General features: G+C 44.0%; 1 protein-coding gene across 14 annotated transcripts in view; it reads left to right on the top strand.

Moving 5' to 3' along the window:
• The window catches only part of SRPK2 (SRSF protein kinase 2), a 243,025-nt gene that overhangs the window by 6,898 nt on the left and 212,599 nt on the right, over positions 1 to 23,528 (top strand). For 5 of the 14 annotated variants that reach the window (XR_004486584.2, XM_049714795.1, XM_033439340.2 and 2 more), the window contains exons 1-2: positions 11,386 to 11,532; positions 12,146 to 12,200. Coding sequence is in view for 12 of the 14 variants with exons in the window: in XM_049714795.1 (XP_049570752.1) it covers positions 11,406 to 11,532; positions 12,146 to 12,200 (182 nt within the window). In the remaining 2 variants the exon portion in view is untranslated. Of the gene's footprint in view, positions 1 to 11,383; positions 11,533 to 11,829; positions 12,060 to 12,145; positions 12,201 to 14,002; positions 14,062 to 23,528 lie in introns of those variants that run through there. The other 9 variants (XM_033439338.2, XM_033439315.2, XM_049714794.1 and 6 more) reach the window with 8 other exon arrangements.

The following is a 23,528-nucleotide window of genomic DNA, read 5'->3' as shown; positions in this document are numbered from 1 at the left end:
GCTCAGTCCCACAAGACTGCCCCTCTCCCAGCTTCAGACACCAGTTGCATGTCCTGGAGAGGCCACCCATGCTTCTGACTGATTGGCTCTAAACGAGGGCTTCCCACAACCCCTCCTCAGAACAGCTCACAGAACTCAGGAAGGCATTTTACTGATTTATTATAAAGGATACAACTCAAGAACAGCCAAATAGAAGACATGTGTAGGACATGGTACTGGGTGGTGGGGTGGTGGGGTGCAGTTTCCATGCCCTCTCTGGGCTCCCCACCTCCCAGCACCTTGAGGCTTCATTACCTGGGAGCTCAAATCTCCTTTGAGAGTTTTTATAGAACAGTTCAGTTTCCAGCTCTCCTCCCCTCCCGGAAGGTCAGGCGTGGGGTTGAAAGTTCCAACTTCCTCATCATTTGGTCGTTCTGGTGACCAGCCTCATCTTGAGGGGCCTTAGGGGCCCTACCTAAGTTGGCCAGGTGTCATCTAAAGGGGCTTACTGGGACTTCCCTTGTGGCACAGTGGTTAAGAATCCGCCTGCCAATGCAGGGGACACGGGTTGGAGCCCCGGTCCGGGAAGATCCCACATGTCGCAGGGCAACTAAGCCTGTGCGCCACAACTACTGAGCCTGCACTCTAGAGCCCGCGAGCCACAACTACTGAAGCCCACCCACCTAGAGCCCGTGCTCCGCAACAAGAGAAGCCACTGCAATGAGAAGCCCACGCACAGCAAAGAAGAGTAGTAGCCCCCGGTCGCCGCAACTAGAGAAAGCCTGCGCGCAGCAACGAAGACTCAATGCACACATACATACATACATACATATATACATACAATTTAAAAGGGGGGCACTTATTATTTTTTTTTTTTTTGCGGTACGCGGGCCTCTCACTATTGTGGCCTCTCCCGTTGTGGAGCACAGGCTCCGGATGCGCAGGCTCAGCAGCCATGACTCACGGGCCCAGCTGCTCCGCGGCATGTGGTATCTTCCCGGACCAGGGCACGAACCCATGTCCCCTGCATCGGCAGGCGGACTCTCAACCACTGCGCCACCAGGGAAGCCCAGGGGGTGGGGGGCGCTTATTATGAACAACAAAGGACGTTCCTATTACTCAGGAAATCCCAAAGGTTTTAGAAGTTCTGTGCCAGGGATGGGGATCAAAGACCAAATATATTTACTATATCACCAGCACATACACCCTTACCTATTTCACAGGGTGGGATTGAGAAAAAAAAATTTTTTTTTTTTGCAGTACACGGGCCTCTCACTGTCGTGGCCTCTCCCGTTGCAGAGCACAGGCTTCGGACGTGCAGGCTCAGCGGCCATGGCTCATGGGCCCAGCTGCTCCGCGGCATGTGGGATCTTCCCAGACCAGGGCACGAACCCATGTCCCCTGCATCAGCAGGCAGACTCTCAACCACTGCGCCACCAGAAAAGCCCCGAGAAAAAATTTTTTAATGGTCTTGAAAGCACTCTTTTAGCCAGAAATTGTGTGATAAATATATATTCCTAGCCTATTACTTTGTTCCTCGTGGTTGCTCAAAAAAAAATTGTTGACTGACTGACCTTGCAGAGGCTTAGGTGCATTGGGACGCATGCCTAAAATGAAGTCTGACGGGATTATATAGCTATACACATATGGTAGATTGTTGTAAAATGACCCTGATGAATACTGTCTCCCTGAATTCATGCCCTTGTGTGGTTGCCTTTCACAATGAATCTGGCCTTAGGATTTGCCTAAAGCAATAGAATATTGCTCACACTCATTGTGTGAGTTCTGGAGTCTACACAGCTTGTGCCTTCACTCTCCTGGGACTTGCTGTGTAAAGAAGCTTGGATAAATTAGTTAATGATGAAAGATAACATGAGGAGAGAGAAGTCCTAGCCCTCTAGTCCCTTCAAGGCCCCAGATATACAGATATGGTCACCTCGGGCCTCCAGCTCTAACTGACCCAGCGGATGAATGCAGCAGCATGAATGACCCAGGTGAGATCAGAAGAACCCACAGAAGTGTGAGAAATAATAAACCATTGTTTTAAGCTACTAATTTTGGGTTGTTTTACAGCATAGGCAACTGAGGCAACACCCAGCTTGTGATGACCAGATTCTTTAGATGTTAGGTGATGATGAATGTAGCGTTAGGAGGGGGATTGGAGAGGGAAAGGATGAGAACTAAAGAAATGTCTGAGGAGTCAGAGACAGGAGGTACTTATATCACCTTGTATGATGACATCAGAACATGCTGGCTTCCTCTTTGGTAACAAACAGTGCATGAGAAGAGACATCAATTTGTTATGTCACTGCCTGTGATGAGTCAGAAAAACATGCCTTACATACCCAGAGATTAAAAAATATAATTGTCTATAATTCATAATTAGGTATATCTGCTTCCTCACCATTTTGTCAGTCAGGTTGTATTACTTGTAAAATCAGAATGATGTCACGTTAACAATCTGTATCGTATAAAAGCAGACTTATGGGGCTTCCCTGGTGGCGCAGTGGTTGAGAGTCCGCCTGCCGATGCAGGGGACACGGGTTCGTGCCCCGGTCCGGGAAGATCCCACGTGCCGCGGAGCGGCTGGGCCCGTGAGCCACGGTCGCTGAGCCTGCGCATCCGGAGCCTGTGCTCCGCTAAGGGAGAAGCCACAACAGTGAAAGGCCCGCGTACCACAGAAAAAAGAAAAAAGAAAAAAAAGAAAAGCAGACTTATGCAATTGGAAACTGTGTTGTTGCAGAAAGCATGAATATATTTTATTAACAAGTGTATGTGTTGCCTTCACTCCTTCTCCTCCTCCCCCCACCCTAATTTTTGTTGAGTGGATTTCAGAGCACTCCATGGCAGTCAGCTTCCTATATTAACATCTAGCAAGCTGCTACTTTTTCTCCATGGTGTGCTCACGTCAGGAACCCTGAGTTCCCAGCAGGTGCTAGTAACCCATTCGTTCTTGAGAGTTCGGCTTGTGAAAGGTTCAGGTAGGGTGTGAAGAAGCGGGTTGTTTGCCTTGCGTTTTGTGTAGGTGATTCTTAAGACATCCCAGAGGTTGGACAAGAGCACCCTGAAGTTTGAGTCACTCTAAGAATAAATCTCAAAGGGATTTAATTCGGTTTGGGATCTCCACCAAAGATTCTTGAGAGAGGGTTGGAATGATGAGGTTGATGTGCCGGATATGAGGCTGCCCTAGTCCATAAGCAGCCAGTGTTGTGTTGCGTCTGTTCCTGAATCAAGTCATTTAAACCTATGGTGAGGAGAGAAATGGGTCTTGCAGGGCAATAGAAGCAACCTGGGGAGACAGAGGCCTGTTTATCTCCAGCTGCCCGGAGGAATATGTGCTGGGGTGACTGAGTATCCCCTAGATGGGACACAGCTGCCCAGTGGAATATGTGCTGGGGTGACAGTATCCCCTAGATGGGACTGACCTCAATTTACATTGCTGTTTCACATTAGTTCAACTGTACAGAAGAACAGATTTAAACTTCCCCTTATTATCTATTCAACATCACCTACTATGTACCAGACACTGATAGAGGAATTAAGGACACAAAGTCTGTCCTCAAGCAACAGAGTCTCGTTTTCTTTAGCACTGCAACATAAAAATTCTGAAGCTGAGATTAAATTACAATAGTGTGGAGTTTATTGGCTCTCTAACTTTTTTTTTTTTTTTTTTGTGGTATGCAGGCCTCTCACCGTTGTGGCCTCTCCCGTTGCGGAGCACAGGCTCTGGACGCACAGGCTCAGCGGCCATGGCTCACGGGCCCAGCCGCTCCGCGGCACGTGGGATCTTCCTGGTCTGGGGCACGAACCCCCGTCCCCTGCATCGGCAGGCGGACTCTCAACCACTGTGCCACCAGGGAAGCCCAGCTCTCTAACTTTTAAAAGTTCTGAGGATCAGGTATGAGCTCCTGGGAGTGTCTTAGAATCAATGCAATTATTGGTACAACCACTTTGGAAAACTTTCAGGCAGTGCCTGCTGAAAGTGAGCACACACCTCCCCTATGACCTAGCAATTCCATTTCAGGTATATACACATTTCACCAAAAGACAGGTAGGAGAATATGCATAGCAGCACTATTCATAGTAGTCCAAACTGGAGACAACCCAGTCATCTATTGTAGCCATTAGAGAGAAAGCAGGAACTATTTACTTTTGTATGGCAGTTAGATTGTTTTAATAAACACAAAAAATATAAGGTATTGATTGGTTGAAGAGGTACTGGAGAACTGAAAAAGAGTAAAGGGGACACAAATAATACAGTGATAATGCAGGAATCAGCGTCCACTCCTAGGGCTGGGGAACAAAGTGCAGAGGTAGGTTAGTAGACCTCAGAAGCTTAGAGGAGGGAGCTGGGACCCAAATGTCAGGAGGGGGTATGGCCTGGCCTTGATTGTCGTTCTAAGGAGAGACAATGAAGCCGGTTTGAGGAGCACCACTGAAACTTGAGACTGCAGCCAACTGCTTCTGTAAAGGGCCTGTGCCAAGATGATAGTGACAGGAACAGCCAGCGAACAGGAGGGAGCAAGTCCCTTCTCTCTTTTCCAGCCTTCCAGTTTCCCTCTAGCTCCCCCATCTGGCAGAATTAATGGGCATCCGCTGGCAACGGAGAAATGTTAGCTGAGTCACAGCTCCCTCATTACAAAGCTGAGAGTAGAAGGGTGAGTTTGGGGTTGAGACAGTAGTTTAATAAATAGCAACAGTGAATTAAAAAAGCGGTGTATGCATAAAATGGAATACTATACAACAGTGAAAAGATTATTAAACACAACACATGGCTCAGTCTCACAATATAATATTGAGCAAAAGAGACCAGATGCAAAAGAGTACCTGGTGTATGATTCCATTTCCCATAAAACTAAAAACCAGTTAGCGTTAATCAGCAGTGTTAGAAGTTAGAACAGAGGTAACCTTGGTGGGAGCAGTTACTAAGGAGAGACAAAGGGGGCTTTCAAGGTACTGGTAACCTTCAATATTTTTAAACATAGGTGTCTTTGCTCTATTGTACCCTTGTGATTTATGCATGTTTCTGTATGTATATTATGTAACAATAAAAAAGTTTAAAAAGCAAGTTCAATTAAACACTATAATAATGAGGATTATAAAGCTACTTTTTTTTTTAAAGCTGCTTTTTAATGGTAAAAGTATATCTTATTTCCAGATACAATGCCTAAACCTACCTGAAGGTGACAAATGCACATGTTGAAGAACTGATTATGAATTATGCTTGAACAGAATATGTGTTTAACTGTGAGCAAGATCATCTTCAGTTTCTATTAGATGTTTTTTTCATATTAGATTTTATATTGGATTTTTAAACCAGTTACAGTAAAATGGAAAAGCAAATTCTTATACTCAGAGAGTTCAAATATTTGAGAAATGAGTATTCTGTCATGGCTTTATCCATGTCAAAAAGCTTGAAAGAAATGGAGCCCAGGGTGGGGAATTTCAACATAGTCATTATGGCCAGACTATTTCATCTATTTAGATATGTGTGGACATATTAGTCGGTATTCTAAATCCATCCTAATCCAGCCCTGGTCACATCTTCAGGAGTCATTTTTTTAAAAAAATTTATTTATTTATTTTTGGCTGCGTTGGTCCTTCGTTGCTGTGGGCGGCGGGCTTTCTCTAGTTGCGGCGAGCGGGGGCTACTCTTTGTTGGGGTGCACAGGCTTCTCATTGCGGTGGCTTCTTGTTGCGGAGCACAGGCTCTAGGCACGCGGGCTCAGTAGTTGTGGTTCGTGGGCTCTAGAGCACAGGCTCAGTAGCTGTGGTGCATGGGCTTAGTTTCTCCGCGGCACGTGGGATCTTCCCAGACCAGGGCTCAAACCCATGTCCCCTGCATTGGCAGGTGGATTCTTAACCACTGCGCCACCAGGGAAGTCCCAGGAGTCATTTTTTAGCTGGTTTATGTAAGAGTCACATAGAGAAGGCATTTTATTTATAATAAATTTATTACTATTGATGATTTTCTCTAGATAATCTTTCTAATCTACATTCCTTTTTCTTCAGTCTGAATGTTAGACTGAAAATTCCCTTTCATGTCTAGTATTTAGACAGTATGAATGAGAGGTCTCGAAGGTTCCTCACTTGCAAATCAGAGGCACCAAAGGAAAGAAGGAATGAGCCCTTGTGGTGGTTTAAAAATGTGTCCACACACTCGCTGATAATTCTCCCTATAAGAAGTGGCTTCATTCCCCTCCTTGGAGCGTGTGCTCTACTTGTTTCTAATGGATAGAATGTGGTGGAAATGGTGGATTGTGACTTCTGAGAGTAGGTCATAGAAGGCATTGCAGTTTCTTCCTTGCTGTCTCTGGGGCCACTCACTCTGGGGGAGCCAGACACTCCAGTAGCCCTATGGAAAGATCCAGGAGGGCGAGTAAGGCCTCTCTGAAACAGCCAGCAAGGACCTGAGGACCCCTGCTGACAGCCATGTGAGTGAACCATCTTGGTGACAGATCTCTCAGCCTTCTGCAAGCCTTCAGATGACTGCAGCCCCAGATAGCATCATTTTCCAGCTAGACTGCTCCCAAGTTCCTGGACCACAGAAATTGTGAGATAATAAATTCTTGTCGTTTTAAGTTGCTAAATTTGGGAGAGGTTTGGTGTGCAGCAATAGATAAGTAATACCTGTCTTAATATGCATATAAATATGAATACCTAATTTGGGGGGGAACACTTAGATCCTTCTCTAAGCGTTCTATGTGAAATAACTCATTTAATCCTCACAACAAACGTATAAGGTAGGTAATATTACTCTGCATTTTGCAGATCAGGAAACCGAGGCACAAAGAAACTGAGAAACTTGTCCAAGGTTAGCCAGCTAATGACAGAACTAGGATTTGAACTCTGACCGTTTGGCTCTACTATTCTGTGCACTGACTTCTGTGTTACACTGTTATAATGGTGCTAGTGCCACTGAGAAACACACTATAATGAAATTACAAGCAACAGGCTTAATTTTCATAATAGAAGGTGTACATAAGATATAAAGAAATTTTTCTAAAAAGTTAAAAGTGTTGGGGGACCATTAGAAGGAGGCTAAAGGCCCCAAGATGCATTATATGACCTCTCAAGTCCGATTCCAATTCTATGACATAATAAATATACCTTCTAAGATACAACATGATTTAGTAACTCTACTTGGAAATATTGGAGTGCAGTTGGATTTATAGCATTCTTTAATTTTATTTTATATTTGATAAAAATTAATATGATGTGTTCATCTTGAATTCCATTGTGCGAGGTTGGGGAAAAATGCATACGTACTGCCCTTTTCATTTATTTTGGACTGCTACAGAGACCTACATCTAGTTTTAATACTTTCCCTTCTTAATTATAATATTCACATAATTAATATATGTATAAATAAATGATGGTAGAAAAAATTAAACTCCTGTTATTGTGTTTCTTCTTTTTTGTATTTCCTTCAAAATGTCATTTTACGTTTTGATGCATCTCAAAGAAATTTTTAATTTCCAAATCAGCAGGGACTGGGTTTATAATTTATCATTCTTTAAGCATCTAATATAGTATGTGTAAAGTTGTTCATTAATAATTAGGTTGGTGTATTTTAATTCAATAAATTCACAAATATTCTAGGTGGCAAATATAGTTCTCTCCTAATTTATAGAAGTAAAAAGCCTGGCAAGATCACCTTAAGGTGGGGAATTCGCTGGTGGTCCAGTGGTCAGGACTCCTTGCTCTCACTGCCTTGGGCCTGGGTTGGATCCCTGGTCAGGGAACTAAGATCCCTCATGCCACACGTCATGGCCAAAAAAAAAAGATCACCTTAAGGTCTTTAAATAAGTGTTACCTCCTCAGTGAGGCCTTTCCTAAACACCTTCCCAACAGATTGCTGTTTTGTTTTGTTTTGTTTTTCTTTTCCTAGACGCTATCACCATCTAGTAAACAGAGTATATATTTTTGCATATTTATTTTGTTTATTTTCTGTCTTCTGGCAGTAGAATGTAAGCTTCATGAGGGCAGGATTTTTGTGTGTTTTCCATGCTGTAGACTCAATACCTAGACTAATGCCTGCTATACAACAGGTGTTTGATAAGTATTTGTTGAGAATAAATGAATGCAAAAGATCCAGCAGATTGGGTATGTGTCTCCCAACTAATGTTCATGATAATTACTATTTATTGAATATTATCTTAGTAGATTATCATATTGATCTGGGATAATTGGTATTGATATTATTACTGTTTTCCAGATGTTGTAATTAAGTAACATACTCAAGGTTATGCAAAAATTAAGCAGCAAAGGGACTTACGCGGTGCCACAGTGGTTAAGACTACACGCTCTCAATGCAGGGGGCCGGGGTTCAATCCCTGGTCAGGGAACTAGATCCCACATGCATGCCGCAACTAAGAGTTTGCATGCCACAACTAAGGAGCTGGCAAGCCGCAACTAAGGAGCCTGCCTGCCACAAGTAAGACCAAGCGCAACCAAAAAAAAAAAAAAAAAGCCACTGAGCAGCAGAAATTGGTTTCAACCTTAAGCTGAGAAAGAAGCCAGTCACAAGGCCACAATGGTAGGATTGCATTTTTATGATCTGTCCAGAATAGGCAAGTCTATAGAGACAGAAGGGAGATGGTTGGCCAGGGCTTAGGCAAAGGGAGGTTGGGGGAAATGGGGGGTGACAACTAATGGGTATGGAGATTCTTTTAGGGGTGACAAAAATGTTTTGAAATTAGATTGTGGTGGTGGTTTCATAGCCATGTGAATATATTAAAAACCATTGAATTTTATACTTCAAATGGGTGAATTGTGTGGTGTGTGAGTTATATCTTAAGCTGTTAAAAATAGTAAAGGAAAATGGTTTCAAGCTCAGATTTCTTTGGCTTCAAAGCTTCTGATCAACTTTTAGAAGGAGCAAAAACGGGAGAAATGGCTTGTTCTAAGACTCAGTTAGGGAAAGCACAAGGTTTCCTGGAATATCTTGTGCCAGGAAGTAAAGAGGTGCTCAAAAATGGATTGGGACATGTCCAAAGGCACTGCAAGTTGAAAGCATCTTCCCTGGTCAAATATGGGACAATTCAAGAATCAAAACTCAAAGTGACAGTGTTTACTGTCAATATTGATACTAAAGACAAAAAAACCCACAAAAATCAAGCCCCAAATAAACAGAAAACAAAGGGGTGGCAGGAGGAATGAAAGCTCACCTAATTAACATAGTTGGAAGAGATGGAAGGATAGGATTATATTGTCATTATTCTCCAACCACTATAGTAATACTTGATTCAAGCAAACATCATGGATAGATGCTAGCCCATGGAGTGAAAGATTCTTGGGGGAGGATACTCACACAGTCTCAAAGTATTACCCCACAGGTTACTTTTTTAAAAAATTAAGGTGAAATTCATCTAACATGTTAATCATTTTAGAGAGAAGAATTCAGTAGCATTTAGTACATCTCCAGTGTTGTGCCACCACCAGCTCTACCGAGCTCCAAAACATTTTCATTGGTACAAAATAGAACCCCTTATCCATTAAGCAGTTGCTCCTTATCTCCCCTCCCCCCAGCCATGGGCCACCACTAATCTGCTTTCTGTGGATTGGCTTATTCTGGATGTTTCATATAAATGGAATAGAACAATAGATGACCTTTTGTGTCTGGCTTCTTTCACTTGGCATAAGGTTTTTGAGGTTCATCCATATTGTAGCACCTACCAGTACTTCATTCCTTTTTATGGCTGAAAAATACTTCTTTGTATGTCTATACCACAGTTTGTTTATACATTGGTGGATATTTGTTTCTAAACTTTTGGCTAGTATGATTAGTGATGCTATGAACATTTGGGTACAAGGATTTGAGTACCTGTTTTCAATTCTTTTGGATATACACCTAGGAGTGGAACTGCTGATAATTCCATGTTTAGGTTTTGGAGGAACTGTTTTCCACAGTGGAACTGTTTTCCACAGTGATTGCACCATTTTACATTCCCAGCAGTAATGTATGAGTATTCCAATGTCTCTAAATCCTCACTAACTCTTATTTTTCATTAAAAAAAAAATTATAGCCATCCTAGTAGGTGTGAAGTGATATCTCATTTTGGTTTTGCTTTGCATTTCTCTAATGATGCTGGGCATCTTTTCATGTACCTGTTGGCCATTTGTATATCTTCTTTGGAGAAATGTCTGTTCAAGTCTTTTGCCCATTTTTTACACAGACTACTTTTTAAATACAAAGGAAAAAAGGTACCTTTACCATGGAGAAATGATTACATATAACATCACCAATAATAGTACAAACTGACATCGTATCCCTCTTGATGCAGCATACTATGATGAACACAACCTCATCTATACAGTGTACATGACAAAATTATTTAACTTGAATCTAATAGGGAACAGATGAATACAAACTGAGGAACATTCTGCAAACAGAATTGAATTCTTCAAAAAAATGAATGTTACAAAAGAAAAAAAAACAAGAAAAAAAACGGGTTATTCTAGAGTAAAGGAGCTTAAAAAGACATGACAATTAAATGCAATGCATGATCCTTGATTGTATTCCGGATTGAGAAAAAAGTCAGCTAAAAAGGACATTTCGAAAATTTGAATATGGCCACTGTATGTTACAGATAATAGTAAAATGATATGAAATTTTCTTGGATAATGGAATTCTGATTATATAGGAGAGTATCTTTGTTCTTAGTAGATACTTATTGAAGTACTTAGGGGTAAAGGGTAAAAGCCTGCAAAAAACTCAAATGATTAATCATAAACAAACAAAACCAAAAACCCGTACACACGGGGAAGGCAAATGTGGTGAAATATTCAAAATTGGTGAATATGGGGTAATATGGGTGTCCACTGTATTTTTCTCATAACTTTTCTGTACGTTTGATATGTTTGAAAATAAAAAAATCGAGAAAGTAAAAAGCTCTTCAAGTTCAAGCAGCGCTGTTCTAGTGGGTTTAAGATCTTTATAGTAAGGTTAGCTACTCTGATCAGTTAAGAATATAGTTGAGAGGGTAAATGGTCAGGATGAATATTTTTCAAAACTATTATAATTATTTAAATAAACAACGGATCACTGCAGTTATTTTATCCCCCAATCAACTTGATTAGAGTCAGGTAGGCCTAAATTTGAATCATTGCTGGGTAAACTGTTTAACCTCTTCAGGACTCAGTTTCCTCTTTGTAAGAAATAACTCCTTGGTGGGTTGTTGTGCTGAATTGTTAGACACATGGAATTTATTGAACTGGACCTTAATTCATGTGCAAAAGCTTAATCCTACTATCTGTGCTATTTGCATCTTTTCCTTCATTACACTCAAGCAATCCTGTGGGGTAGATAAAGGTGAGAGATAAGATGACTTTTCCAAGGTCACACAGCTAGTGAAAGACCCAGGTTTCCCAGCTCTTGGTCCTGTGCCCTTTCCACACCCGCCAGAGAGCAGGAAGCGGCGCTCATGGGGATGCAAGGATGTAGAGGAGCAAAGGGGGAGAAGAGGCCGCGTGAGGAGAGGTGGTGTGAGACCCGCGGAGGTGCCGGCCAAGGAAGGGCGCATGGAGAAGCGGGCGGCGCGACCCGCCGGGGTGGGTAGGAGAGAGGCTGTGGTTGGAGAGGGAGGGTCGCGCAGGCCGCGTGCCCAGGAGGGACGGGAGGCCTGGGCCAGCCGTAGGGGCGCAGGAGGCGGAGGCCCGGGCTGCGGACTGGGGTGGAGGAGGCATGGGAGGGAGTGGCAGTGGTCGTGGGGGGGGTCACTTCCGCACAGGTGGGCTAGGCGGGTGGGTGCGGGCGCGCGGGCGGGGCCGGCACGGGGGTCTCGACCCCACCGGGCGGGGGGGTTGCGGGTTGGCGGGCGGGGCGGGGCGGGGCGGGGGCGGGGCCGGCCGGGGGCGGGTTTTGCTGGGCCCCCCGCGGGAGCGGCGGCTGCGGCGGCGGCGCAGGCGCGGTTCCCGCCTCCTCCCGGCCGGCGGAGTGAGTGGAGGCTGCAGCTCGGCTCGGCTCGGCTCGGCTCCCGCGACGCTGCTGCCGGTGCAGCTGCTGCCACTGCCGCTGCCGCCGCCGCCGCGAAGCCCCCCGCCCCACTTCCCCCGCGTCGGGATGAGCTCCCGGAAAGGTGAGTGGCCCGCGGCGTCCCCTTCTCCCCGCCACGCGGCCCCGCGCCGGCCTGCCCGACCGTTAATGTGTGTCTTCTTTCCTCAGTGCTGGCCATTCAGGCCCGAAAGCGGAGGCCGAAAAGAGAGAAACATCCGAAAAAGTGAGTCCACGCCGCGCTAGCCCCCGGACCCCCGCCTCCGCCCGGTCGGGGTTAGCCCGAGACCGCGCAGGGGAAAGTTGCCCGGATTCCCGGGGCGGGCGGGCGGGCGAGCTGATCCCCCGGGACGCCGGCTCTCGCCTCCTGCGCGCCCCGCGGGCGGCCCGGGGGGAGGGGCGGGGGGAGGGGCACGCGCGAGCCCGCGGCCGGCCCGCCGAGCATCCCCTGACCCCGGGCCCCTGGGGCCCCCAGTGTCCGCGGCCGTTGGGGGCGGACGGGGAAGGAAGCGCCGGGCGTGCGCACCCTCTCCTGCGCGCCGAGGTGGCCCGGGGGTCCCGGGCCTTCCTGGGAGAGGAGCTGGCGCCCGCTGCCCGGGCCCCGGCGCCGCGTGCGGGCGTGAGGCTGCGGTATCGCTCCCACCTGGGCGCCGGGGCCCTAGAGGAAGAGGAGCCGAGTGTGTGTGAGAGAGAGAGAGAGAGAAAGAGAGTGTGTATGTGTGTGTGTGTTGCCTCCTCTTCCTCTCCGGCCCCCGCCTCTCGGCCTTTCTGCTGAAAACCGGAGCTGGTTGTCAAGTGGTTTGCCTCGGGCGTGTTCCTGGCACGAGTTCAGCTCTGAAACCTGTGCGTTTCGGCGCTTGGTTTTTTTTCCGAAACTTTCTGCCCGGGCCGAGCGTGCCTTCGCTGCGACGCGGCTGCGCCCGGGTCTCGGGCTGCGCGGGGCGGGTGGGCGTGTGCGCGGGCGGTCCTCGGCGCGGCTGCCCAGCGCCTCATTGTGCCGGGAGGCGATGAATAGGGTGGTGATATTTCAAACATGCCAGCCGCCAGCCACCTCCAGCCTGGCCGCGGACCGGAGTGGGAGCGGCCGGCGCCCGGGAAGCCTTTCCTGGAGAGCGGCTCCGAGACCGCAGAGCGCCGCCGCGTCTCCTTTCCCTTTCTTTCCTAATTTTGAAGAATCTACCAGCGTAGATTACTCCTCCTCCTAGATTTGTGGCTTCACTCTTCCATTTGAGAAAGAAATAACTCTGTGGTATATATTTGGTTTTATGGGGATCGTCCGTGATCATCTTTAAATAAAATCACGAAGCATTTTTGGTTGGTTTGTTTTCTTTGGGGGACTAGCCTGCAGCATTCCTAGGCTTTTTCCCTTCTTCGCTTTGGTCTCAGCCTGGCGAATTTCATAACCGTTGGTGGCGTCTATGAAAACTGCCTAAGTCATTACTAATGTGATGTATCATGACAGGATTTGTGTTCATTCAAACCGGAATATAACTTGAAACTATGTTAAGAATTTCACAAAACGTAGATACCGACATAATAAAGCCTTTCTTAAAAAAACAATTAAAAAAAACTACTAGAGCGAGGGAAAAATATTTATTAAGGGCTTGACCTGGTGGGTAAAAATTAGATGTTGGAGTCTTAAGATGTTAAATCTCAATGGATATTTGTTAGTTTTAGATGCTTTAAAAATTAATACTAGTAATCAGAATCTTATATTTGGGATTTCCTTTGGTGAATGATGGAAATTTAGTCCATAAGTAAGGAGAACTGTAATGTTTAGGCTCCTGAGTTGGGTCACAACTTTCAGTTCAAAACATTTATTCCCACATAGCCCATTTTGTTAAGAAAAGTTAAAAGGAGTTGAAAAAAAGCATCCCCCTAGTTTTGGGGATGGCTCTGTGTGTGTGTGTGTGTGTGTGTGTGTGTGTGTGTGTAGGTGGATATATATAACTATGTTTTTTATATATATATGTACATGTAGAAAAACAGTTTTAGTTAAAGTCACTGTTTCATATTTTCATATTTCAGGGTATGACTTTCCTAATGGCCAGAGCCTTTTTTGGTGTGCTGCAGTTTGGATTTATGTGGTATGTTTACAGAGAATTAGCATATATCCACGGTATTCAACTTCTACTCTCACAGGTTAATCTATTAGCTTTTTTCGTTGTCTGTTGTAGTTATGTGACTAGATTTGACAGAAACGCCTCAGCCAGTGACTAAATGAACTGGTCAGTCTGCAAGGACCAGGAGGAGACCAGCCCCATTACATAACTGTTTGAGGCAGTTTTTCACTTAATTCTTTGAATCAAGCCAGTATTATTTTAAAGGAATCCTTGATGTGATTGATTTATTCATATATTCAACAAGTGTGTGCATGCCTTTCCTGGGAAATGGTGGTAGAGCTTTGAACAAGGCAAGGCAAGCGCCTCACGAAGCTTACATTCTATGGGGGTTTTGGAACCCTAAAGCGAATGACAAAGAAGGCAGTTCCAGACAGTGCTCAGGGAGAGGGAGAAAATGAAGGTGGGGTGCCTTAAGTATAGTGATAGATGACATTTGAAAACTGTGCCAGTCTATTTGCTGCTTGCTTTACATGCGTTTATCCCTTTTGATAATTCTGTGAGGTAGGCACTGTTATTACCACTTTACAGATGAAATGGGGGTACAGCATGAGTGAGTAACATGTCCAGCTATTAAGTTGAATCTAAGCAGGCTGGGACCAGAATCCACACTCAGTTCTCTGAGGAGGTGACATTTGAACGGAAGTTAGAATAAGGCGGAGGAGATGGGAGTGTGGCAAAGGCCCTGGGGAGGAATGGGCTAGGAATGTTGGAGGAACCCAAAGGTCAGAGTGGCTAGAGTGCTACCCAAGAGGATGGTGAGGGGGGAGGAGTCAGAACGGGTAGGGCCTGGCCTTGTAGGCACCTGGGAGGCATATGGATGGGAGTGGCAGGATCTGATTCCTGTTTTGAAAAGAGTACTGGCTGTCAATGTAGAGAATGGATTATAGCGGGTGGGGAGAAGTAGAAACCGAGAGCTGGCCTTCCATAGTACGTGGGGAAACCATGATGACTTGACTCTGGGTGCACAGAGTAGCACGGGGGAGAGGTGATGGTAGAGGGACTTCAGGAGACTCGTAGCCTCGGAGGTATTCCTCATTTTACAGACAGCTCTAATAGAGGGTAAGGTCACACAACTAGCTTAGTTTGGACCAGAATTCAGGTCTCCTGATGCCCAGTGTTTTTGCTTTTTGATTAATTCTCCAGAGGAGGAAAGAGAGTAATAAATCTAATTTTAAACTATATTAATATAACGACTGGCAGACTTGCATTATGTGACTACATGGGCCTGGCTTGATGTAATATGATCTACTTTTGTCATATGCTTGTATGTGCAAGTGGCACTTCATTCATTTTAATTCAGTTCAATTCTGTGAGCTTTTGTGAATTGTGCCAGTTCCTATAGGCAGCTTTTTTAGAACACTAGAATTTGTAGTTGTCAGAAATAAGATGATTTCTGAACTGAGATTGTTAGCTTGTCAGATTGTTCCAGTGAGTTTAGTTTGCTAATTATTAATTGTGCTGCTTTGTAACAGGCAGCAGGGAAGAACTAGCAGGGAAGACCTAATTCTTAAGAATTAGCTAAATCACATGGCTTGGGATGGATTTTTGCTTTGGGGCCTGTGCATATGTATAAAATGTTTTAAAGAATTTTTTTGGTTTTTATTGATTTTTTTCCTCACATGTAACTTTTTTCTTGAAACATAATTCACATACTGTAAAATTGGTTTTTTAAGAATTTAGTTTTTAAAGTGTGTAACTTGCTGTTTTTTTAGTATATTCACAAAGTTGTGCAACTGTTATCTAATTCCAGAATATTTTCATCACCCCCCCAAAAAAACACTGTACTTGTTTGTCATTCCCCATTTTCCCTTGACCCCAGCATTCATTAATTTATTTTCTCTTTCTATAAACTTATCTATTCTGGATGTTTCATATAAATGGAATCATACAGCATATGATCTTCTGTCTGGTTTCTTTCTCTTAGCATAATGCTTTCAAGGTTCATCCATGTTGTAGTATGTATTGGTACTTCATTCTTTTATATTGCAAGTAACATTTCATTGTGTTGATATTACTGTGTTGTAGTTATCCATTCATTGATGGACATTTGGGTTCTTTACACTTTTTGGTTATAAATTACTTTTTTAACACCTTTTTTTAAAAAAAATCTTTTTTAAAATTTATTTTACTTTATTTTTGGCTGCATTGGGTCTTTGTTGCTGTGCGCGGGCTTTTTCTAGTTGCGGCTAGCGGAAGCTACACTTCGTTGTGGTGCGGTGGCTTCTGTTGTTGCGAAGCACGAGCTCTAGGTGCGCGGGCTTCAGTGGTTGTGGCTCGCGGGCTCTAGGCGCGTGGGCTTCAGTAGTTGTGGCGCACGGGCTTTGTTTCTCCGCGGCGTGTGGGATCTTCTGGGACCAGGGCTCTAACCCGTGTCCCCTGCCTTGGCAGGTGGATTCTTAACCACTGCACCACCAGGGAAGTCCCTGTTAGCATTCTTTTTTGTTGTTTTTGTTTGTTTGTTTGTTTGTTTTGCTTTTGCGGTACGTGGGCCTCTCACTGCTGTGGTCTCTCCCGTTGTGGAGCACAGGCTCCGGACGCGCAGACTCAGCGGCCATGGCTCACGGGTGCAGCCACTCCGCGGCATGTGAGATCTTCCCGGACCGGGGCACGAACTCGTGTCCCCTGCATCGGCAGGCGGACTCTCAACCACTGCGCCACCAGGGAAGCCCCCTGTTAGCATTCTTGTACATGTCCTTTTGTGGACATTAGCACTTATTTCTCTTGGGCATATACTCTAGCAGTGGGATTGCTAGGTTATAGAAGAGGTGTATGCTTAGTCTTAGTAGTAATTGCAGAGATTTTTTTCCCAGTTATATTATGAAATAGTTTTGATTGAACTGCTTTACACTCCCACCTGCAGTGTATGAAGTTTCGATTGTTCCGCATCTTTGTAATACTTGATCATGTCATTCTTTTTAATTTTAGCTCTTCTGGATATGTACTGATACCTTACTGTGGTTTTAATTTGCATTTGCCTGAGTGATGGTTTCGAAGATCTTTTCGTATGTCTATTGGTCATTTGAAATTTTTTATTTTGTGAAGTACCTGTTTTGTCTTTTGCCCATTTTTAAAAAATCGGATGGTAAGTCTTTTTTCTCACAGAAAATTATGAGTTTTGTTGAGATATAATTTACATACCATACAGTTCATCTACTTAAAGTGTACAGTTCAATAGGTTTTAGTAGATTCACAGAGTTGTGTTAAACTGGATCTTGAAGAGCCAATAATAATTTCCCAAGTAAATAGGTGGCAGGGTGAGGGCCTTCCAAGCAAAAGCAGCGCTGCAGTTGGCGTAAACATGTGGAGGTGTAAGTGGCATGATTGTGTTCTCGGAATGTCAAGCAGGGAAGTGTGGCTGGGGTGCAGGATGTGGTGAGCATTGAGTGGGGCTCATTGCTGTGGGTACAGATTGAGATGTTTAGAAAGGTTACTCTATCTGCTGTGTAGAGAATGGCTTAGAGGAAAGAGATCCAGCTTCAGGTGACTGATGGGTATTAAGGGGGTAGAATTCACTGCATTTGGTGTCCAATTTAATGTGGGAGGAGAGTGGGAGGGGTCTAGGATGAATCCCAGGTTTCTGAATTAGCTAAATTTGTGGATGGTGTTGCCATTCCTCAAGGTAAAGAATGCACAGCAGCTTTGGGAAAAGCTAATGATGGCTTTTGTTAGGCAGTTACAGGTGTGTGGTTCACTTCCAGTTAGAGACATTGGTGAGTGTTAACCGCTAGAGCGCTGGGAAGAGCTCTGGTTAGAAATGCAAATGGGAGTTGTTGGGTATAGTGTTGGTGGCAGCTGGCTGAAGGTGTTGAATGTGAAGAGAAGAAAGCCATAGGTAGGGTAAAGGAGGAGCCAGAGGGATAGGAGAATCAGGAGAAAGTTGAATCACAGAAACCAAGGGCATTTCAAGAAGGGAAGAGCACAGTCTGCAAAATAATTCAAGTGAGATGAACCCTGATGGTGGCCTTTGACTTTGGCAGTTAGGAAATCATTAGAGCCCACACCTGGAGTAGTCTCAGCACAGTGCTTTTGGCCACAGGGAGCCTGCAGCCCTATGAGTGAATGGGATGACACTGTAGTCTTTTTGTTTTTTCTTTTTAAAAGGTTACTAATTGAATAAGCTTTCTTTGTGTAAAGGAGAAAAGGTAGCAAGGGAGTGGTTCCTGAGGAGTGTTTTTTCCCCTCTCAAATGTAAGCGAATGGCAAGGAGCTAGTAGAAAGGGAGAGGTTGAAAATACTGACAGGAAGGGGAATTTGGAGCAAACGCCCTGAGTTGACAGGAGGGGATGTGATCAGAGCACAGGTTTGTATTGTACGGAAGGGGGATCTCTTCTTCCTCTGAGAACAGGAAGGCTGTAGGCTGCATGTTTTAAAAACATGCTCCTAGACCTTGCTGCAGTCTTACATAGTACATGAAATAGGCACCAATATCATACTGTCTTTGGAAAACCCAAGAAACTGAAATGCAGTGACATCTGGCCCCAAGGTTTTGGACCCGTGGTAAGTGTGCAGCAAAGGTTGGCTGTGGTTATTAGGCTGTGGTTATTGCTGTCTTATTTTTTTCTAAATGATTTGGCTGGTCACCCCAACGCTATTGCATCTCTCCATGTATGAGTATTGAGGTGTTGATTACTCTGTTTCTGCTTTAGTTCCCTATTTTTTTATTTACTGTAGTTCTGAGTACGTTTTAGGTTTTGGTAGGGCAAGGGCTCTCCCACATCTCCTATATACACCTTGTCACTCTTTTCCCCCCCCCCCCACCTTGTCACTCTTGTTTTCAGAATTTTTTGGGCATTTCTTACATACATTAAGATTATATTTCTGAGTTCCTTCTCCAGTTTATTTTTGCTATTTAGTTTAAAATAATATATACTTTGAGGATTAATTTAGGGAGACCTGACAAGTCTTGAATTGGAAACACATTTAAAAAATTACCTTTTTTCTGATTTTATTTATTTTTTTAATGTAGATTTATTTATTTATTTGCGCTGGGTCTTAGTTGCAGCAGGCCGGCTCCTTACTTATGGGTTGCCAGCTCCTTAGTTGCAGCCAGCGTGCTCCTCACTTGTGGCATGTGAACTCTTAGTTGCAGCATGTGGGATCTAGTTCCCTGACTAGGGATCAAACCCAGGCCCCCTGCATTGGAAGCGCAGAGTCTCAACCACTGCACCACCAGGGAAGTCCCCTTTTTTCCTGATTTTTAAAATATTATGTACCATATCTGGAAACTATAGAAATATGTAAAGAAGAAAACAAACGGATTTCCTGGTGGTCCAGTGGGTATTACTTGGTGTTTTCAGTACCTGGGCCCTGGGTTCAATCCCTGGTTGGGGAACTAAGATCCCTTGTGGCCAGGCCAAAAAAAAAAAAAAGAAGAAGAAAACAAAAATGACTCACATTGTCACCATCCAGCATGATACAAATGGGACATTATTAATATTTTGTTATTTTTCCTTCTAGTCTTTTTTTCATCCCTGTGTTTTTTGTTACTTAATCATCTCATGTATGATTTTGTATGCTGCTTTCCTTATTTAACATTTTGTCATTAACATTTTTAATGTCCTTAAAATTTTCTCATAACTGGGACTTCCCTAGCGGTCCAGTGGTTAAGATTTTGGGCTTCCAATGCAGGGGTCTTGGGTTCGATCCCTGGTCCGGGAGCTAAGATCCCACATGCCGTGTGGTGCGGCAAATAAATAAATATTTTTTAAAAAGAAGTTAAAAATTTTTTTCTCATAACCAATTATTAGTGACTGAGTAATATTCTAATTTACTTAACTGCTTAATTTGTTTAAATATTTCTTTATTGCTGGAAACATGTTTACTGTTTCAGGCATTATAATACTTCAGCGAATATCTTTGTCTGCATTTCAGATTTTCTCAGATTATGTGGAATCTTATAAATGGAAATATTGAGTCAAAGACAGTGAACCTGTTTAAGACTTCCAATTTTGAAAAGTTCTTTTAAAGAAGAGTCAGCAGGGCTAGAACTAACTAATTATGGGACATGAACAGGAAAGCAATAAAAACAATGGCAGTTTTACTGAAAATGTTACACTTAATGAAGACTACGAAAGTTGGGAGAAGTTGGTTGGAGATGGGATAGAGATTTTGTTTTAGGCACACTGTATTTGAAGTGACAGATATCCTAAAGGAGGATAAGGAGAGTTGGTTTGGAGGTGGGAGGCTGGGATTAGAATACACCTTTGAGGACAATTAGGACGGCAAGATCAGCTTACTGAAGAGAAGGGGGAGGAGAGAAGAGGGCTGGAGCCTGAAACTTGGAGAGTGCCATTGGACAGAATAAGAGAAGGGAAGCTAAAGATCAGCTTAAAGAGGGTAAATAGCAATATATGGGATAGGGAAGTTTAAGGAGAATAAGATTTGAGAAGAGTTCATTAGATTTTTAAATTTAGTTCATCATTGATGGCCTTTATATTTCAGGGGTTAGTATTTCTTCCCTCCCTCCCTCTTTCTTTTTTTAAACTTGACAGTTTGTAAAGAAATTACCTATCTTTGTCTCATCATCTGGTCCAGGTAGATAAAGTATTTTTTGTGTTGATGACTAAGAATTAAAGAGATTTTTGTCTTGCTCTGTTTGTATCAAAGGTCTAACAGGTCCCCAGATTTTTACCACCAAATCTTGTGTTCTGTTTTCAAAGAAAGAAAAGTTATTACCTGCAGTTGCCAGGTTTTTAAGCTTGTACCCTGCCTTGATTCCAGGAGCGCTGTCAGCCAAGGTTAAAGGTGGTACGGTCTAATCTAGGCTGGTGGCCTTAGAGTGATTTGTGTGGCTGGCTATTAGCAGGTCTTTTTTCTTTCTTTCCTTTGTTTTGGCGGGCGTGCTCTATTCCGTTGTGTATGTCTCCAGGGGAACATTTCACATTGAGTTTGTATTATCAGATACTTTATGTACCCGAATATAAGATAGCCTTGGTTGTAAGTCCCCTAACTCCCCAATGAAAAGTTTAAAATTCTATACAACTTGAAAGTATAAATTTTAGAGATATAGATGGAGTAGTCAAATGTTTAGTTATGATATTTAGTTTCTTTTTTTATAAATTTATTTATTTATTTTTGGCTGCATGGGGTCTTCGTTGCTGCACGCGGGCTTTCTCTAGTTGCGGCGAGGGGGGGCTGCTCTTCGTTGCGGTGCGCGGGCTTCTCATTGCGGTGGCTTCTCTCGTTGTGGAGCACGGGCTCCAGGCACGCCCGCTTCAGTAGTTGTGGCTCACGGGCTATAGAGCGCAGGCTTCAGTAGTTGTGGCACAGGGGCTTAGTTGCTCCGCGGCATGTGGGATCTTCCCGGACCAGGGCTCGAATCCATGTCCCCTGCATTGACAGACGGATTCTCAACCACTGCGCCACCAGGGAAGCCCTTGACTTGCTTTTTAAAAGGCTGTGTACAGCATTAATGAGGAGGAATAATTCCAAAAATGTGTTGAAATTATTTGCCTCTTTTTTTTTTTGCGGTACGCGGGCCTCTTACTGTTGTGGCCTCTCCCGTTGCGGAGCACCGGCTCTGGACGCGCAGGCTCAGCAACCATGGCTCATGGGCCCAGCCACTCCGTGGCATGTGGGATCTTCCCGGACCAGGGCACGAACCCTTGTCCCCTGCATCGGCAGGCGGACTCTCAACCACTGCGCCACCAGGGAAGCCCTATTTGCCTCTTTTAAAATTAAATTTTATTGGGTTGATGTCTCCTAAATTAGTATTGATTAAAGTGATTTCGGACAGTTCCCTAATCAATCGTCAGTCAGTGAAGAGTGTTTCATCCCTCCTCCCCTCTCTTCTAGGTCTCACCAAGACTCCTCCGAGTCAGGGTCCTCTAGGAATGGTCATTCTATTACCCTCTGCCATCAAGCCTAGCATTACTGTAATCCTGATTGTTCATTTCCTTTTGAAGATTTTTTTTTTGCCTTATTATGTTAAAAATAAGGTACTTGAGAGAGCAGTCTATCATTATAAAGGCTTTATAAGGACTAGAATCTAAGGGAACTACTTCTTTTTTGCGGGATAATTTTTGGGAAAAGACCATGGTTTATACTTGGGCATATATGATACTTTATGCTGAGTTCTTAGCCTTACTGGATAAATCCTACAAAATGTAATGTTTTGTTCCTGGTGTTTGAATTCACTTCCACATTGAATATCTTTATAGGCAAACTGCTTTGCTGATAAGTTTAAAATTAATAATTGGCCTATCAATTCCAGAGTGCATTTATTTCAGCTAATTCTTGGACATATTGTTAATGTAAGTATTTTTAGGCATTAGAATTCTCTAGTTAGGGTCTTAGAATGTGGAGCCTAAAAGGATAGGGACAAAAGGGAACATGTGGATGAGATTATTGATGGCTTTAAATTTGGTTGTGACACACAAGACTGTTACTCACCTTAGCTGAGCGTGGTGTGTGGGTGTCACGTCCCCTGTGGTACCTCAGTGTAGTAGATGTGCCCCGAGATGATTGTGTGAACTAGGCAGGGTGGGAGAAGGAGTAAAGACAGACTGCAGCCCAGGGATACCTCTGTAACCCCAGGAAACAGAAGTTTGAGATGTGGAAGAGATAAGACAGACAATGCACTGAAAAGCACTGCCTGGCTCTTGGGACTCCTGTGCCTGGCTGCTTGCATTGGTTGGCAGGTGCTGTTGTTGCTTCTGACATGCACGGAACACAGCTTGCTGCTATTGTTTCTGCTGTCAGTCAGCTGTTGCCACCACTTACACAGGGAATCTTATCCTATTGATTATTTTTATTTTTAGAATATCCCGTTGAAAGTTTTTTTTGGTAGGGGGTGCATGCGTGATGTGTTTTATCCTAAAATGGGATGTAACTGAACATTAATTGCAGCACTGATATAAAATTGACTGTGTCTTTCACACCTGAAATTTATTGCATAAGGCTGTGAATCTGAGAATGCAGTGAAGTAGCCAGGACTTTAGAGAGCACCTGAACAAGTGTTTTTCACTCTTGCTTTGTAGTAGCAAAATGCTTTTATTCCCACCCCCACTAGGGATTGAACCTGGGCCCTTGGCAGTGAAAGCACAGAGGCCTAATCACTGGACCACCAGGGAATTCCTGCAGAATGCTTTTTAAATAAAATTTTACATAGAACTCTATTATATGTAAAGAGGAAAAAGTGGCTCTATTCTGGGAGAATTGGCAGGTGAGGGCTTGGTCCTAACCACCTGGTCTTTCCCTCATCCACTGTAGTGCTTCCCAAGGCAGCTTCTTGGAACAGAGCTTAAAATTCTTCAGGCCTTTATTTCTCTTTTTTTCTCTCAGTAGAGAAGTTTCAGTGAAGGAGCAGTGAGGGTGACTGAAGAAGCAGTTACTTGATTACAGTCAATTATCTTTTAGTTCCTGAGCCAGTTTACAGTGCTGGTTTAGAGTCCTGGATTCTGATTCACTGGCTTTTGAAACTACCATTTAGT

This window comes from Orcinus orca, chromosome 9 (genome assembly GCF_937001465.1).
Source record: "Orcinus orca chromosome 9, mOrcOrc1.1, whole genome shotgun sequence".
Classification (NCBI taxonomy): domain Eukaryota; kingdom Metazoa; phylum Chordata; class Mammalia; order Artiodactyla; family Delphinidae; genus Orcinus; species Orcinus orca.
The sequence above is the reverse complement of the archived record's forward strand: the minus strand, read 5'-3'. Positions and strand labels throughout refer to the sequence as shown.